The sequence below is a fragment of the Notamacropus eugenii genome, chromosome 2, assembly GCF_028372415.1.
Source record: "Notamacropus eugenii isolate mMacEug1 chromosome 2, mMacEug1.pri_v2, whole genome shotgun sequence".
Taxonomy (NCBI): Eukaryota; Metazoa; Chordata; class Mammalia; order Diprotodontia; family Macropodidae; genus Notamacropus; species Notamacropus eugenii.
Genome location: NC_092873.1, coordinates 186,481,907 through 186,498,816, shown reverse-complemented (window position 1 = coordinate 186,498,816; position 16,910 = coordinate 186,481,907). Strand labels below are relative to the sequence as shown.

At 41.2% G+C, this 16,910-nt stretch overlaps 1 protein-coding gene across 5 annotated transcripts; it reads right to left on the bottom strand.

Annotated features, from left to right (window-relative positions):
- Window positions 1-3,020: 3,020 nt before the first annotated feature.
- On the bottom strand, window positions 3,021-15,999 carry MTRES1 (mitochondrial transcription rescue factor 1). 5 transcript variants are annotated; one of them, XM_072642976.1, is made up of 5 exons: window positions 15,819-15,946; window positions 12,371-12,422; window positions 9,481-9,944; window positions 7,873-7,945; window positions 3,021-3,600 (listed from the first exon to the last, which is right to left on the bottom strand). In XM_072642976.1, the coding sequence occupies exons 2-5, from the start codon at window positions 12,380-12,382 to the stop codon at window positions 3,421-3,423; spliced, it is 729 nt and encodes a 242-aa protein (XP_072499077.1). In that variant the 5' UTR covers window positions 12,383-12,422; window positions 15,819-15,946; the 3' UTR covers window positions 3,021-3,420. The 5 variants fall into 5 exon arrangements, with proteins under 5 accessions (XP_072499077.1, XP_072499079.1, XP_072499082.1 ...); XM_072642978.1 differs by lacking the exon at window positions 12,371-12,422 and having other exon boundaries at window positions 15,819-15,999; XM_072642981.1 differs by lacking the exon at window positions 12,371-12,422 and having other exon boundaries at window positions 15,703-15,945.
- Window positions 16,000-16,910: the final 911 nt, after the last annotated feature.

Sequence of the window (16,910 nt, the reverse complement as noted above, 5' to 3'; positions counted from 1 at the left end):
GACATTTAGATTGTGCTCTGACCCATGTCCTTTAAATCCTGTCTAGAAATGCTCTTGTTGGTCACTATTACTTTACCTGTCAATAATGTCATTCTTGGATCAGATAGATTAAAAGTTATTTTCAGGATGCTTTGGCTGGACATATAAAAGTTAACCCCAGTGTTCCTACTGAAGAGTGACTGGTTCTACCCACCTCTAATCTGAAGTGTTAGAATTCTCATTCTCTGTTCATCACATGAATAAAAGTCTGCACCTAAAATAGGTTTTCCTGGTTCTTAACCAGCAGCTAGGAGAGTTGACTTGTGGTCAGAAGCTTTTGTCTTTTGGTTATATTTCTTTCCTAGTACTACCACCACCCTCCTTCCTTCCTTCCACCCATGTGCCCTAACCATATTGCCTTTAACGGAGTTTTTTGGTAACTGACGATTCTCTAACCAATATAATACAGTAGCCTTGTTCTAAATGCAAGGTTTCTATGTGAAAATAGTTCTGGGAAAGCATTACCTACTCCTGTATACAAGATATGATCTTTAGAAGAGTTGATGTGCTTTTTTTCCCCTTCAGACAAAATCAGTTTTCCTTTGGTTTCCTGAAGTGATAGCTTTTCTAACCCATTACTGCCCAAATAAACCATAACTTAGGAGTTATACACAAAGTGCTGCTTTTTCCATGAAAAAGGAAAAATGGAACTCTTGCTTAGTGATCCATACTACAGTTTTCCAGGAAACAGTAAGTGCCATTTATCAGAGAAATAAAATTAGCATCATATTTCTCAAAAGAAAGTTTCTTTGAAGAGATGATATCTACTGAGAAAAGACCTGGAGTTCTTCCCTCCCCTTTTCATTCTTGTCAGCTGCCATGCTGAAATTTAGACTTCTAGACCATCCATAAAAAAGTATCAAGCAGAAAAATGGAGGCATTTTCCATGTTTTCCTAGAAGGCCCTGAATCTCTTCCTCTAGTAGTTATAGTAATGAATGAGTCTCTTAAACTGTTTTTCTTCATTCTATTCACATTTTCATTAATGGAACCTCACTATGATTAGTTTATGAGGCAGCTGTCACTAGTATAGAGTAATGAATGAGTTTCAAGAGTCCCATAAAGCATTTATTAATTGCTTTTATGCCACTGCTAATGTTTCCTAAATACATTACTAGTTCCTCTTACCCATAGGGAATTTTGTAATACATGCCTTTTTTTTGGTAACCAAATGCTTTTTCCTTACTTTGACTTTTAAGGAAGACCAAGTCTGGCCTAGGTCAAACCCAGAGAGAGAATCAAGCTCATTTGTCAATCATTCTGTGAGCTCAAGGGAGAAAAACCATGATCTTCATAACATTCTCAAAGTATTTTCATCTCTTCTGATCTTCACATTAACCTGAAGTGGAACAGTATTATTCTCCTTCAATGGAGTGGATTGAGAGCTGGCCTCAAAGTCAGGAGAACCTGCTTATGACATGCTGGCTATGTTACCATGGGCAAGTCACTCAACTGTGCCAAACTTGGTGAAGAACAGTGTTTTAAAAAGATAAACTGCAAAAAAAGGCAGCAACCTAAATTCACGAAGGAATTTTCTCATCTGGAAATTCCCTATACCAATCAGATGACAAGTACAGACTCTGACAGATAAAAAAACTCAGTTACAGAGAAGTACATGGGATCATAGGGGCAGCTTAGACGGTGGTGCAGTGGATCAAGCACTGGGCTTGGAATCAGGAAGACATCTTCACAAGTTAATATCTGGCCTCAGACACTGTGTGGCATTGGGCAAATCACTTAACCTTTGTTTGCCAAAGTTTTCTCAACTTTAAAATAGTTTGAGGAAGGAAGTGACAAACCATTCTAGTATCTTTGCCAAGAAAACCTCAAAGGGGTTACGAAGAGTTGGATGTGACTGAAACGTCTCAACAACAACATAGGAGCACAAACATAGAAGCATCAAACCCATTCCCTTCTTTTTGCAGACCAGGTAACTGAGGCTAAGACACTGTGACTTGCTCAGGGTTAGAAAACTAATGTCAGGCAGGATTTGAACTCGTGAAAATAAGTCTTCCTTATTCCAAGCCTAGTGCTTGGAATCTTCCTTACTTCCAACCAAGTATTCTATCTACTGTACCACCTACCAACTAGTTAAAGTAAGTGACTTGACCAAGTACATATCTATTTAATGGCAAAGCTGGGAATAGAAGTCAGGTCTTCCTGACTTGCAGGTCATATTCTTACCATTGTAACAGGTTGCTCCCACCACCCATGCATTTCCATCTTAAACTTTCTCATTATGGAAGGGAAGGTTTGGGGGGGAGGAGAAAAAAATCTGAGAATGGATCCAAATTCACAAGTATTTCATTAATAATTCATGACGTGGTAAAAATTAGATTAACCAGTCATAAAATAAACTATTCCCTTGGCAACACTGCAGAAGACATTGATTATGAGCTCCTGAGAGTTTATTTCACCTTTTAATAAAAACCAATTTTCTATAACCTTTCTGTAACCTGTTTTAAAAAAAAAAACCAGGACTGATGGAAGACTTAAGGGTCACAGGCCCTAGCACCATATGCTTTGATTTACATTTAGCAAGTCTTTTTTTATTACTAGAAAGCCCTTTTAATTGAAACTTCCCAACCCTAGAAGGCTCAAAAATTGAAGACAAAAGAGAGTTCATAAAAGTGGATATAGTCTTGTTGACATTGCCTGTCCTTAATCAAATCAACAAGAACCTTTCTGCTTATGGTGCTAGCCAGTCACCTTCCAGGGGGCTACTAAACCATTTTATTTGGGATCATGTTCAGACCTTGTCTGGTTGGTCACATGGTGCCTCTGCTGCCCAAAGGTATGGAGATAAAAGAGTTGAAAGAAGGGAGGCGCATGAATGTGGGTAATCTGAGCCAAAACAACTGTTACCAATACTTTATCTGAGTTATCTGGACAGAGAGCAGTCTTCCCTGCGCTTAGCTTTGCTAGTGGAAGCTTAGTCTCAGAGAGGCATTTTGACTGGTAAGTATAAAACAAATAAAAACATTAAGAAATGACAAGGCCAGTTTTATTTTACAACAGTCATGAGGTAGTTAAGTTAGGAAAACAGGCAAATCATTAAAAAAGCTCTCTAGACTTCATTCATTCACTGCATATCTTATGCTGAGTGAAATGACCTAGAAACCAAATTATTCATTCCCACACCCAGGAAAAAAGTCAAACTAAGCACAAACCAAGTTACCAAGAGAACTTTCTGAAGCCTAGCACTAGGCGTTTATGGAGATGTGCTTATCCCTTTTTTCACAAAATGGTCTAGCAGATTCCAGATCTGATGAGATTTTATTTTAGTAAAAATGTCCCTTTTCAGAAAGGCCCCTTTTGTCCCATTTCCCCACTAGATGAAAACCACTTGCATTCCTGGATTCTTGCTACCACAGGAATCTGGCTACTTAGAAATGCTCTTCTTGGGCAATCTTATTTTTTTCCACCGGCGTAAAAGCACTCGGTACTTTTCAGACTCAGTTTTCTCTTCTGACACTTTTTTCAGGACAATTCGCATAGCTGTCTCTGTTTCTGATTCTTTATCTTCTCCAATGATAAGATCCAGTGTATCACCCACTTTCACCTGAAAATTTAAAAGTGACCATCATGACATTCTGGAAAAGAGATTAACTTATATAACAACCATTTGAATTTGATTTGTTTTTCATGAGCTAGAAATTCAGCTGGCACTGACAACAGAGTACAGTGACCACTTTCCTAGAATGCAGTCTGGGACTTAGTACAAACAGAAAGCCTGGTTTTTCTTCTAAGGCTGCTCACCAGTAGTTCTTTGCCTACCATTGAGCTAACTTCTGGGCCTCATCTTTCTCAGCCATAAAACAAAGAGGCTGCACTAGATGACCTCTCAGTCTATGATCTTATGATTCATTGTAGAAGGAAGCTCAGGCTCAAATAACTTGTTGCTTGTTGAGTTCTTGAGAAGTCTTTGGGGATGACACCACTCACTATGCTGGCATGTTCCAAAGGGCTCACTTGTGAGGTAGAGACTCAAGTACAAGTCGTGCACCAGGCATGAACGCAGGGCAGCACTTTGCAAGTCAACAGGATGCTGTAATAAGCTGTCCCTACACCACTGTGAACATGTGTTGCAAAGGAAAGTTAGGGTTCAACATTTTTTGTTGGTTTCAAATTATGTCTGTTTATCTGTCTGCCAAATGACCTCGGTGCACAGACTCATTCTGGTTGTTGTAGAACCCACAGTCATCCATTCTTTCAGAGACTGAGAATTTTCTTGGAGAGGAAGGAAACAGCATGTCCACAGGGAGTCCTAGTAAGAAAGGAGCCAGAAGTTTTACCTCATCAGGCTGTATAGGAACAGACCCCAGGAGATGCAGGGTGGGAAAGAAGTGAGTTCAGAGTCAGAGGACCTGGGTTCAAATCCTGACTCTTCTACTTACTGTGATGTTACTTAAGTCACTGGACCTTGGTTTCCTCCTATATAAAATGACTAGGACACACAGACACTTAGGAAGCCTAGTTAACTTACTCTGCCCTACAGGTGAGAAATAAGCAATATGGTTCAAGTGTCTTATTTTTACCTTCTTTTCTATAAATGTGTAAAATTAGCTCTAAATGTCCTTTAAGACAGGAAAACCTGTGTGTGTATACATCTATTTGTGTATATATGTGTGTACACACATACAGACACACATACACACACACACACACGTCTGCATGTTGACTCCCTCATCAGACTGTGAGAGTTCCTTGAGAGCAGGAACTGGTTTTGGGGTTTTTTTTGCCTTTCTTTGAATTCCCAGCCCTTAGCACAATACAGTGGCCCTTAATAAATGATAATTGACTGACCTGACTTTCAGCTCTGACAGACTAAAAAGTACCACACTGAGAATCACCCATGAACCACCTTCCCCAAATGCTACCTCAAATGGGGGCATCAAAGACCTTTTGTTTCAAATGAAAAACTGGCAAATCAGTGGAGCTTGGTACAAAACTGTATTCAGTAGCCAGTGCATGCACAATATTCCCATGAAAAAGCAGATATGAAAACCTATCAATTTAGTCACCCCCACACTGAAAAGAAGCAAAACATGTTCTCCAAGATGTTTATCTCCATCCTCAGAGCAGAGAACAAGTGAGTTGGACCAGTTTTAAGGAATTATAAAACCTGGTCAGAGTTTTCTTATTGTTACCCAAAGTCCAACTTTCTGGAGGAAAAGGAGAATAAGTGCATGAAGGCAATAGACAATGTCTGTTCTGTCCCATGAGGAAAGAATAACACTAAGTTATTGCACTTATGTAGCACTTTGTAAGGTTTAAATAATGTTTTCCTCACAAGAACCCTGGCATTACTTACAATCTAGAGCGACCTCTGAGGTGGGCAGTACACATATAAATTACCCTCATTTTATATCTGAGGAAAGGTTTAGGTCACACAGTTAATAAGCATCAGAGCTCAGATGTGAACCCCTCGCTTGAGTCTATGGCCAGTACTACACTATGCTATCATGCACCTCAGACTGGATTCCCCCTTGGCTTCATTCAGAGGAATGGAGGACAATGTCTTCGATGCTTTTCTGATGCCGTGTATGTTCTCATAATAATAAATGCTTATTTAAGGAGCCTAAAGGAAATAGGGGCAGATGAGTTTGACAGAGCACTGCTATACAAAGTTATCTTGCATTTTGTACAAAGTTACTAGCTCCACAGATCAACACTTGAAAAGCACTTCACTTTTAGCATATTGAAAAGTTTTTACTGGCTCTGCTATGCTGGGGCATAGCTATGATGCTGAACAAGGGATTAGCCAGGAATGATACCTAGGAAGGGGCATCCAAATGATACATGAAATGAAAATGAAACAAAATTCTTTGTTTCTCGTTTGCCCTACTGTGGGGTCCAGGGAGGAAAACTAGGCCTGATATCTACAAAAAGCAGAGTTGGGTTGGTTCAATGGTTCCAACCATCTACATTTCAAATCTCTACTTAGTTACACTGTTACTATGACTACCACACTTCCTAGTAACAAGGCAGGCCAACCTCTCAGACAGCAGAATGTTAATACTGCCCTCATCCTCCACTGACCCCCAAGAGAAATCTGGAAAGCAGTGAGGCAACATAAAACTGAAGATAGGCTGGGGAAGAAGCAATTAGGCAGTTAACAGCACATCATAGCAGGAAGAAAAAAGGCATGGTGTTGGGAAGGAAGAGATGGCCAGGCTGGGATGCAATCATTTTTTGCTCTGGGAACATTGTATACAAAATATTACAATAGTTAGCTGAGGAAGTCACTGGACTAAGTTCAAGGAAAAAAAGCTGATACAAAATGCTCAGTCCAATTTTAGGATGAATGACTTATTTTTGTAATTTATATCTGCAGTGACTGACTGATATGAGGTCCCCCACCATAAAAAACTATAAAAGTCAAAGAGGAAGAGTGCATTTGGCTGAGGGCAAGGGCTATGAAACTAGGAGGAAGAGGGAAGATACAAAGAGGTTTTCTTTCTATCATGTATGTTTAGTTGGGAGAGCTTATATAATAACATTCCCCAAACAAGGAACATCCCCATTCAGTACCCCAGAATTACCAAGGCACTGCTCTCAGAAGCTAATATGCCATGATTCATTCTGAAATGAAAAGGGAGTTTATGATGGAAAATAAAAAGTGCTCCTTAGCTATTTTTCCCAGAATTACTGGGATCCCTATTAAATTCTTACCTGAAAAAATGATTCTGGCTTTCAAAGGAAGCTTCTACAGTAACAGGTGCCCTCTGAAATTCATATGCTTACAGCTTATGCAAAGTAGTTCCTTTAGGGCACTGAAAGCATTGGTTATACATGTTTCACACCATAGGAAAAAAAAATACATGATTCTAAAATATCCATTAAACATGTTTAATTTTTAAAAGTTTTTAATCTAATAATGATAATAACAAAGTCCAATGTTTCTTTACTGTCCTTCATCTACCCCACATGCTCTTCTATTTTCTTTCCTCTCTCTGTATGAATCTGGGGTCCTTAACCATTTCCGTCATGAACCCCTTTAGGAGTGAATCTGGAGAAACTGACAGAGCCCTTCTTACAATAAGGGTTTCTATTGAATAAAATAAAATATATGGAATTACAAAGGAAAATAATTAGAATAGTTACCTCAGTTTAAGAAAACAACAAATTTTTAAATGCCAGGTTAAGAATGTTTCATCTAACCATTACCTCCTGTTCCCCCAAGGTCCATCTCAAGTCTTACTTTCTCCTGAACCCTTAAAGAATTCAGCATCTTTTTTTCCTCTAAATTCTCAAAACTCCTACAGCACTGCTTGTCAGTACCATCTCTGGTCAAACCCAGTTTCGGTACTGCCTCATGCTGTTCCAAAGACTGCAAGTTCATTGAAGGCAAAGGCCTTGTCACGTGCTTACTATGTATTTTCTATAGGACCCAGCACTGGGCTATTAGTTTAATTGACTACTGAACAGAACACTGGCTCTTTGATATGAAACCAAAGAAACCCTCAAAAGAAAACCTTTCTCCACTGCTATTCAGGGTATATTACTGTGGAAGAAGCAAAGAAAACTCAGGGGTTCAGTCAATTGTGATCTCACTAGGTTCTGACTTTGACTTGCAACAGTACAGAAAAAAGACATGAATCATTAAAATGACAGCTGAGGCTCCTGAAGAATAAAACTGTTTAATATGATCTTTGTCTCTCATTCCCACCAGAATTTCCTAAGGGCCACTGGCTCTGGCTATGCTTTGAACACTCATGTTCCACCAGGGAAATGAATGGATTTGGGATGAGGGAAGGAGTGGCACCAGTTCAGGATTGGTAGTCTCTCTGACAAATGTATTTCAATATCAGTTTAAGTTTAAACAACTCACCGTTCTGCTTTTCTTCCATAACTTTTCTCCATTCAGTCTGAGTTCACCTTTATAGAATGCATCTTCTATTTTACTTTAGGGAAAAAAAAGAGAGAGATGTTCTAGAGTAGTATTAAATTTACAATGGTCAGTAGACCTGCTGGAGAAAGTCTACCAGCAGTAGTGAACGAATGACTGGAAGTCTAAACTGACTGTCCATGTTGAAAGCAAGGGGACATCAAGGGTTAATTCTATGTCTTTCTAAAACAATGACACCAATGGCCATTTCCGAATCAGTGAATTGATGCACAGATGTCACAATGACCATGTGCTGCCTACCAGTACTCTTACGAGCCCAATATGGACACATATTGAAGTTACTATCTAGGGCTGCAGACTCTATGGAATCCCACCAGCTGGGAACTTGTCTACAAAGTTAATGTGCCCTTGATTATCAACCTTATCAACTAAGAGTGGCCCCAATTGGTGGGATCCTTCTAAAAAGAGTTATTATATTCTTTATCATCATATGTTTTTGTTCTAGGAAATCAGAAGCAGTATGTACAGTGAGTGCCATCTACAAACCCCACAGCTGTACTACAATTAAACAGATGCTAAATAAGCATTTCCCATGTTTATCGCATCCTACTGAAATTTATGTCAGCAGCTAGATTAAAAGACACAAAAAAAGTCAGTTCATTTTCACCTTGGCTTTAAAAAAATTTTTTTTAAAGACTGTTAAACAATAAACAAGTTTCTTTTTTTGTTTTGTTATTGTTGTTTTCCTGATCTCTGTGATTTGGCTTATATAAACTAAGTAGCAGATATTCCTGTGGTACACAGAGAAGCCACCTTTAGAATGGAGAATATAGGGATCATTCTGACTGACCAGAGGAGAATCAGGACACTGTGCTGATGGGAGTCATTGATTGCTTGAAGCTCCAATACATTCTGTGTCCAGATACAAGTTGAAGATGCATCAAGGCACTGAAAAACTAAACAATCTTCTATATAAACACAGGATGTCTGGCAAATTGCACACTTGAATAATAAAGGAACAAAGTAACAGAGAAAAGTGATGCTTAATAAACTCAATTGTGGAGAGCTCTCTAAAACACTTTAACTTCAGCCTCATGAAAATCTTCACTCTTTTTATAGCTAGCTAAGCAAGAGGTACAGAAAAACACTAATAACTCTCTAAAAATGGTTTAAAAAAATCATTTTGTGTGACCATAATCATCCTATGCCTCACCCTTCCTCATGGATCCAAAAGCAGCCAAAGGCCAAAAATTAACTTTTTATTCCCCCCATTTGTAGTATAAATAATATGGAAAAGTGGAAAGAGCTTTGGTCTAAGAGGCATAAGACCTAAGTTCTGTTCTCAGATCTCCCCAAAACTGACTGGGGTGTCAAGTCACTAATATTTCTAAACTTTTATTTCTCTACTTGTAAAATGAGAATACTGGATAAGAGGACCTCTTGGGAACCTTTCAGCTCTGAAATTCTGCGATTTTATTATTTTATACTATTAGTCACCCAGGGTGGGCACATGAATATTTGTAAAGCTAGATTACAGCAACTGATATAAAAAACAAATGGGTAGTACCATCATATACCTTCCAAACTTACTTTCTTGCAAGATCCAGACCTGTTTTCAAGATGACATCATACCGAAAAGAGGGGACAACTTTCTCCAGATCCTTATAGTCTTTTACTACATTGGAGTAATCTTCAAATTCATCTTCCTGCTCACTCATCTCTCCCCGATCTTCATCAGAGTCATCGTCATCATCTACTTTCCGCAAAGCCTTTTTACTGGTCTTTTTAGATCCTGTGTTGCTTTTCAGTCTTATGGAAAAGAGCGAAATGCATTCTGGGGATATTAAAAGCCCTGGGAGTTTCACGGAGGAAATGCTATAGAAGAACAGTGTTCTATAGTTTGATGGATTTAACTGATAACTAGAAGAATTTATGTAGTGACTCCAAGAGGTACAGGGTTTATGTGCAAGAGATGTCCCCCAGAGTCCAATCCAGGCATTTGGTTTTCTTAAAACATGGAGGGGCAATCTGAGACTAGTCATAGCATACATCTCCTGAAACAGACAAACATTAAATCAGATGCATTTTCCACATGTGGCATTATTGAAGGTACATAATATAAAAAATTCACAATGCAGATCTGCCATCCCCTTTTCTTAGGTCAAATTTAAGTCTTTCCTACAGCTAGAAGATATGATTCCAGTGAGTGGGCATGCTGCATACACTCAAAGTAATTAAACCATTTATTCATACACAGTCTTGGTTCTACTTCCAGAAGAGAATTAGCTTTGGGAATAGTGGCCAACTATGCCAGTGCACACAATTATTGGTAGTGATTTCCTAATAATTATTTTTTTAAAGTTGGAAAATTATGTAGACAAAATTTTTAGGATAATTTTTCTATAACTAGAGTTTTTGATTATACTAATGAGATGTGACAACAAGGATTTGTGAAATCCAAAGAAAATTCTCAACCTTCCCTCATTTCAACTTCCTTCCTGACCCCAACCCAAACAGTTAACTAGCCAAATTGAGATTTGAATTTCACTTACTCTTCTTCCCTTAGCATTTTCCTTATCTTGTCCTATCTGATAGAAAATGGGTGAAAATTTGGATGAACAGAAGGGACTTTTGGCTCCACATAGGTCACCACAGGCAAGGTCCCTTCTCTAAGCCATAGAAGAAAAATTCTTAAGTCAGAAAACAAAAAGATAAGGGAGTGAGGGAGGGCAATGTCAGATATAAAAATTTTCATATACCACCAAACTGAGCCAAAGAGCAATCAATTTACCACCACTGTCAATAGAAACTACCTTCTTAGAGAATATATATATATATATATATATATATATATATATACACACACACATAGATAAATACGCTTCCTAATGTGTACAAAACTGGTTTTAGAAACTGATTCGATAACCATAAAACACAAATGCCTTCTAAATGGCCAACAAGTGGGTACCTGAGTCTGAAAAAGTACTTTTTTGCTAAGGTTATACTTTACAATTGATATCCTTTAATAATGACCCTCTTTTTATTTATTTTCTATTATCTTTATATTTTACTTTACTCAAATTTAATAAATTTCAATTTATTATCTTTTTTCCCCTTTCATCTCACCATATAACACAAAGTGATCACTAACAACCACCCACAAGTCTTACATAAAAGCAAGGAAGCTACTGTGACATGTCACTAACCTCCATCTGCTGCCATTTTGGGCCTTGTTTTTTGCTGGTTTGATGAGATAGAACACTAAACACATAACCTCTTGTTCTAATGCTTTCATGGTCCCCCAGTCTACAGCTGCAGCTCATGTAGGAAATAAAGCATGCCCAAATCAGTGGCTGCTTTTACAGAAGAGGTATGATTTAAGATACTCCTGAGAAAGTACTTCCTCTGATGTAAACAATTATCAGGTGGTGAAAGCCATATACTGTCATATGGCTAACCCAACTACAGGCCACAGACTCTCAGTCACTTACTCATCCTGATGAAAAAATATTGCCAGAAATGACTTTCCATCCCATCCTGTTCCATTTGGCAGAAGATGGGTCGTAACTATTAACAGAAGAACGCTCAGTTCAGAGTAGGTTACCAGAGAAGGCCGTGGAGACAAAGAAGATCTGGATCAATAAGAAGAATAGCAACCACTGGCCTTACATAGGGCCTTAAGGCTTTCCAAGGCCTTTACATGTTATTTAATTTGATCCTCACAACCCCATGAGGTAAGTGCTATCATTATCCCTACTTTAAAAGTGGGAAACTAAAGTTGAGAGAAAAGCATCACAATGACTAAAATAACTGAGGCAGGATATGAACTCAGGTCTCTCCTATTCACTGGACTCCACTATGCCATCTGGCTGCTTCCAGTGAATTTACATGTTAACAGTAATAGGATTTAATTTAAATTTATATAATACTTAAGGTTTGCAAGGCATCAAAACACTAGCAACCCAGAAAGGGTATGATCTGTTCTATCACTTTGAATTTTGTTTCTGGACTGAAACTTGTGATTTCACCAGTATAGGACCCCGTTCTGGTTTCCTCTACCAGTACAAACTGGGATTTTCTCTGCAACTTGAAGTTTTAAAGAATTGCCTGGGAAACTCAGAGATTAGGTGACTTGGGCTAGTTGGATAACTGGGACACTCAGAGGTGAGGTGACTAACCCAGTGAAATAGGTGATATGTCAGCACTAAGACTTGAACCTAAGGAGACTTGCTCTTCATTCAATACCCCATGCTTTTTAGCACTTCCAAAATCTACTTCCTCTCCTACCCTAAATCACCAAGTAACCAAGACTTGGTTACTGAACCTCTTCCTTTTCTGTGAAAGAATATACATTCCTTAAGACCCTGAGGTACTTTATAGTAGGGAAGAACCATCTGTAACTCAGACAGGAAATATTGCTTATCTTGGATGTGGGGAAAGGGCAGTGACTCTGGAGTCAAATACTATCTCTGAGGCTTACCTCTGTGATCATGGGTAGGTGACTTAACCTCCCTGGGCCTCAGTTTCCTCATCTGTAAAATGAAGGGCTTGGATTAGATGGTCTCAGAGGTCTCTTTCCTATGACGTATTGTAGTAAGTTTCAGGCTCAAGTCCTTCCATTGCCATCAATAATAATAAATTTAATAATTGCTAGTATTTATATAGCACTTCAAGGTTTACAAAGCACTTTACAAATATTTTCTCACTTAATCTTCATGACAACTTTGGGTGGTAGACACTATTATTATCCCCATACAGATGAAGAAAATGAGGCAGACACTTGCCCATGATCACAACAGCTACTTTGTGTGGTTAGGGCCCTTAACATTGGCAGCATCAGTTAGCTCAAAATTACAACATGTTGCTGGGCATCAACTAGATGCATGTGTGGGATGCCTACCCAGTGGGGAAGGATTAAGTCCTAGGTTTTTATCACTTTTGTTAATGCACTTCAACAAATTATTTTTTGCTTTCTGGCATTCACGTGAAAGAACTCTAAGTCCCTGAGTATGGGACATAGTAGCAAAGATTTAAAACTAGAAGAGATCTTAAAGATCAGCTAGTCCAAACTCTTCATTTTACAGATAGGTAAACTGAGAGAACCAGAAGTGTCAAATGACTTACCCAAGATCACTCAGGTAGTAAGTGGCAGAGTTATGATTAAAACCCAGGACCCCTGAGCCCAAACCAGAGCTCTTTCCACTATAAAACAAAGCTGTCCTAAAGACAATCAGATGTAGCATTGGTGCTCAGGTTAGAGGTTAGGGCTGGGCCTATTAGATTTGGAGGTCAATTCAATTCAGCCAACATTTATGAAGTTACTACTCTACGTAAAATGCTAGGAATATAAATGCGTACTCTTACGGAAATCACTTGACCTCCCTTGCTCAGTCTCATCTAGAAAAAAACCATGGTGTAGAGGATTTCTAGAGCCCCTCCTCTAAAGCTCTAAAGCCAGCGACTCCATGTCCTATGCCAACTGAACTCTCATCTTGAAGATCTGAGGTCAAAAATTCTGAATTCAAACTAAATCTCTATAATTCTGCTGGTTGAGATTTTGAGTAAGTCACTTAGACCCTTAGGACCTCCACTTAGAATAGATAATTCCAGGCTTGAAAAAGTGGGTAAAGATAAGGGCCTCAAGGCACCAAGATGGTTGGAAAGGTGTCTTACTACCTTCAATAGGAGTTCAAGCTTTGACCTTTATATCATTTCCTTAATCCCACATCAAATCTTTCCTTTTTGCAAGCACAATTCCTACCCAGCCCTTCCCAAACTACTCTAGCCTAAAGAGATAACAAGATCATAAAACTAGTGGCCAAAAATCCTGAGGGTATTCCCCTCCCAGATTAATTTTTTTTTTTCTGTTGAACTAAGAGGCCATTTTCTGTCTCCTTTCTTAATCACTGAACTGGGCAGCGTCTCAGTTAAACTGAGACCAGTTAAAAAGGCCAAGGTCTTCCCTGGTCTTGATCTAGATCTCACCACTAGACCCTGATAGTTCTGGAGAAGAATGCCAGGCTGGTGACTTTGCACAGCCTTCCATCACTTAAATCCAATTGATCTGCATGTCATGGCATCACCTCCCTCATGTCATGGTCTTCTTTGAGAATAAAGAACAAACAACAAAACCAGTGCTGGAAGCCAGACCTCAGAAGCCATCTGATCCAACCGCCTAATTCTACAGAGGAAAAAACAGATCCAAGTAAGATAAATGATTTGCCCAAAGTTACACTGGTAGCAAATGTTATGGGTGGGATTTGAATGCAGGTTCTTTCACTCTACAGACAAAGCTGTTCTGAAGGTTAGAGTCACACCACCAGGACGCTGAAGGGGATCTTAGAGCTCTCATAATTGGTACCATACCACAGACCACTCATCTATTGTATGTTATCTCCTCTAACTGTGCCCTGCGTTCTAAACTCCTTAAAGATCATGGCTAAACCCAACAAAGTTCTGTACCCACACTGAGGGAAGGGGAGGAGGGAAATTTAGTAAGAGAGGAATGAGGCTAACAACAGATACCTCTGTCAATCTCAATTGACTTTCCCTGTAAGGAGTTCTTAAACTGATTTTATGTCATGGATCCTTTAAGCAGTCTGGTGAAGCCTATGGACCCCTTCTCAGCAAAATGTTTTTAATGTATAAAATACGTGAGATTCCGAAGGAAACAAACTGTATTGAAATACAGTCATTAGATGTGAGGGTTGCAATCATATAGGATGTAACAGCAGGCCTAATAACTACAGTAGTTTTGAAGTAGTGATGAGCATAAACGATATTTTGAGATAGCTCCAATTATAATGTGCTATGAAAACATCTGATTTCTATTGATGACAATGTCACAGGAACTGCTAACACTACTAACGGTGGTTTGCTGCCTACATTCCTAATGGTAGGAAAGGCTAATTTTCAGTTAGAGATTAGTGAAAATTAGCCTTTGCTGCCTACATTCCTAATGGTAGGAAAGGCTAATTTTCAGTTAGAGATTAGTGAAAACAAAGATATAATTTTTTTCCCATCCAATTTCAGACTCCATGAAACCTATCTACAGGACATCATTGATCCCAAATTAAGAACTCCTATTCGAAGTCAACGGAATCTTCTACTCACTGAGCTCCACACTCACTCCTGTGGAGAAACCCTTGGAGTTATAAAGAGAATTGGGCTTCTCAGAAAGGCATTCTAACGTTAATATAGCACAGTTAAGGTTTACAAAGTGATTTTACCTAGATTCTCATACAGTCTTCACACAAATCCTGGAAGGTGGATGCTATTATCACCCCCATTTTGCAGATGGGCAAAGGTTAAGTGATTTGCCCGAGTGACGAAGTGTGTATGGGTCCGAGCTTGTACTGAACTCGGGTCGCCTTTCTCCAAGTGCTCGGAACCGTAACCAGTTAGCTCTTGTCGCGGTGCAAAGAGAGTGTGAGCCACCCTCACGACCACCCCGGGGGGCAGGGGCTATTGCTAGCCCCACTTTTAGGCGGAGCAGGAAACAGGCTGGGGAAAAGCGACTTGCCCAGAGCTAGCAGACTGTGAAAACCGTCCAGAGGTTCCAGGGGAGCAGGATCTTCCCGACTCCAGGCACAGCGCCCAGTGCGCTGCGCCCCGGGGTCACCTTGCCCCCGCCCCCCCGCCCCTGGGCCCCCTCCCCCCCAGTTTCCGTAGCACGCGGCCACGGAGGGTAGCGCGTTTTCCCCAAGGTCAAGAGCAAGGAGAAACCAGGCGCTCAGGTTTCCGTAACACAGAAACTCCCGGCCCCGCTCCCTTGGCGCTGCCCCCCCACTCCCCTGTGGCCCCCACACCCACGTGCACAAACCCCCACGGACACGCGGGGCTCGTTGGGGGCCTGGGTGGGCCGCTCGGGCCCGGCTGGGCCCAGCTGGCTGGGGCCGGGCAGGGGGCGTCCGATGGGGGCGGGTTACCTCAGTGCGTGAAGGGGGCGGGGACCCCCTCGACGGCAGCCCCGGCCTGGTCTGACAGCCCCTTCCCCTTCCACCCCGGCGCCGGCGCAGAGCAGCGAGGAGAGTGGCGAGCTGAGAGAGAGCGGCCGTGATGGGACGGAGAAGCAGAGCCCCCTGCTGGGGATGCGGGCTCGGAGGACTTAGCCCTGCCCCGGGCCCGCCCCGCGCCCTGCCCCGCGCCCTGCCCCGCACCCTGCCCCGCGCCCTGCCCCGCGCCCTGCCCCGCGCCCTGCCCCGCGCCGCGCCCCGCACCCTGCCCCGCGCCGCGCCCCGCGCCGCGCCCCGCACCCTGCCCCGCGCCGCGCCCCGCGCCCTGCCCCGCGCCCTGCCCCACGCAGCCTCCAGGTCGCCCGACTTTTCGTTCCCAAGGTCTTCTGCCTTTCCCTTCTCTCCTTCCTCCCTTCCCCTCTTCTTCCATTCTTCTGCCTCTTTTCTCGCCTTTTCTTCTCCCTTTCTTCCCTCTCTCTCCTCCGTTTCATTCCCCCCTCCCTCCAGGTCTTTCTCTTTCTCTCCCCTCCCCTTTCCCTGCTCTCTTCTTCTCCTCTATCCTTTTTTCTCCTCCTTCCTTCTTGGCCTCCTCTTTACTCCTTCTCTTCCCTTCTTCGATCCACCGGTCAATAAACATTAAGTGCCTACTACGTGCCAGCGCTCTGCTGAGCGTACTGAGGAGCTTGCAGTTGGCGGGAAAAGACCGCAGACAAATATGTACGGAGCACGCCGTAGGCAGGATAAATAGGAAATCATTAAAAAGGAGGCGAGCCCTGGAAGTAAGAGGGCTAGAGAAGGCTTCCTGTAGAAAGTGGGACTTTTCTTTTCCACCCTCTCCTCTTCTCCTTCCCCTTTCTTTTCCTCTCCATTCCTCTTACTCCCTCTCTTTATGTCCCCCCTTCTTCCTCTCTCCCTTTCCTTCCTGCTTTTCTTTTCCCTTCTCCCTCCTACTCCTTCTCTCTTTATCTCCTCCTGCCTCTTTTTCCTCTCCTTCCTTCCTGGCTCTTTTTTTTTTTTACTTATACCCTTACTTTTATTACTCTTTTTCTCCCTGCTCTGTCCTTT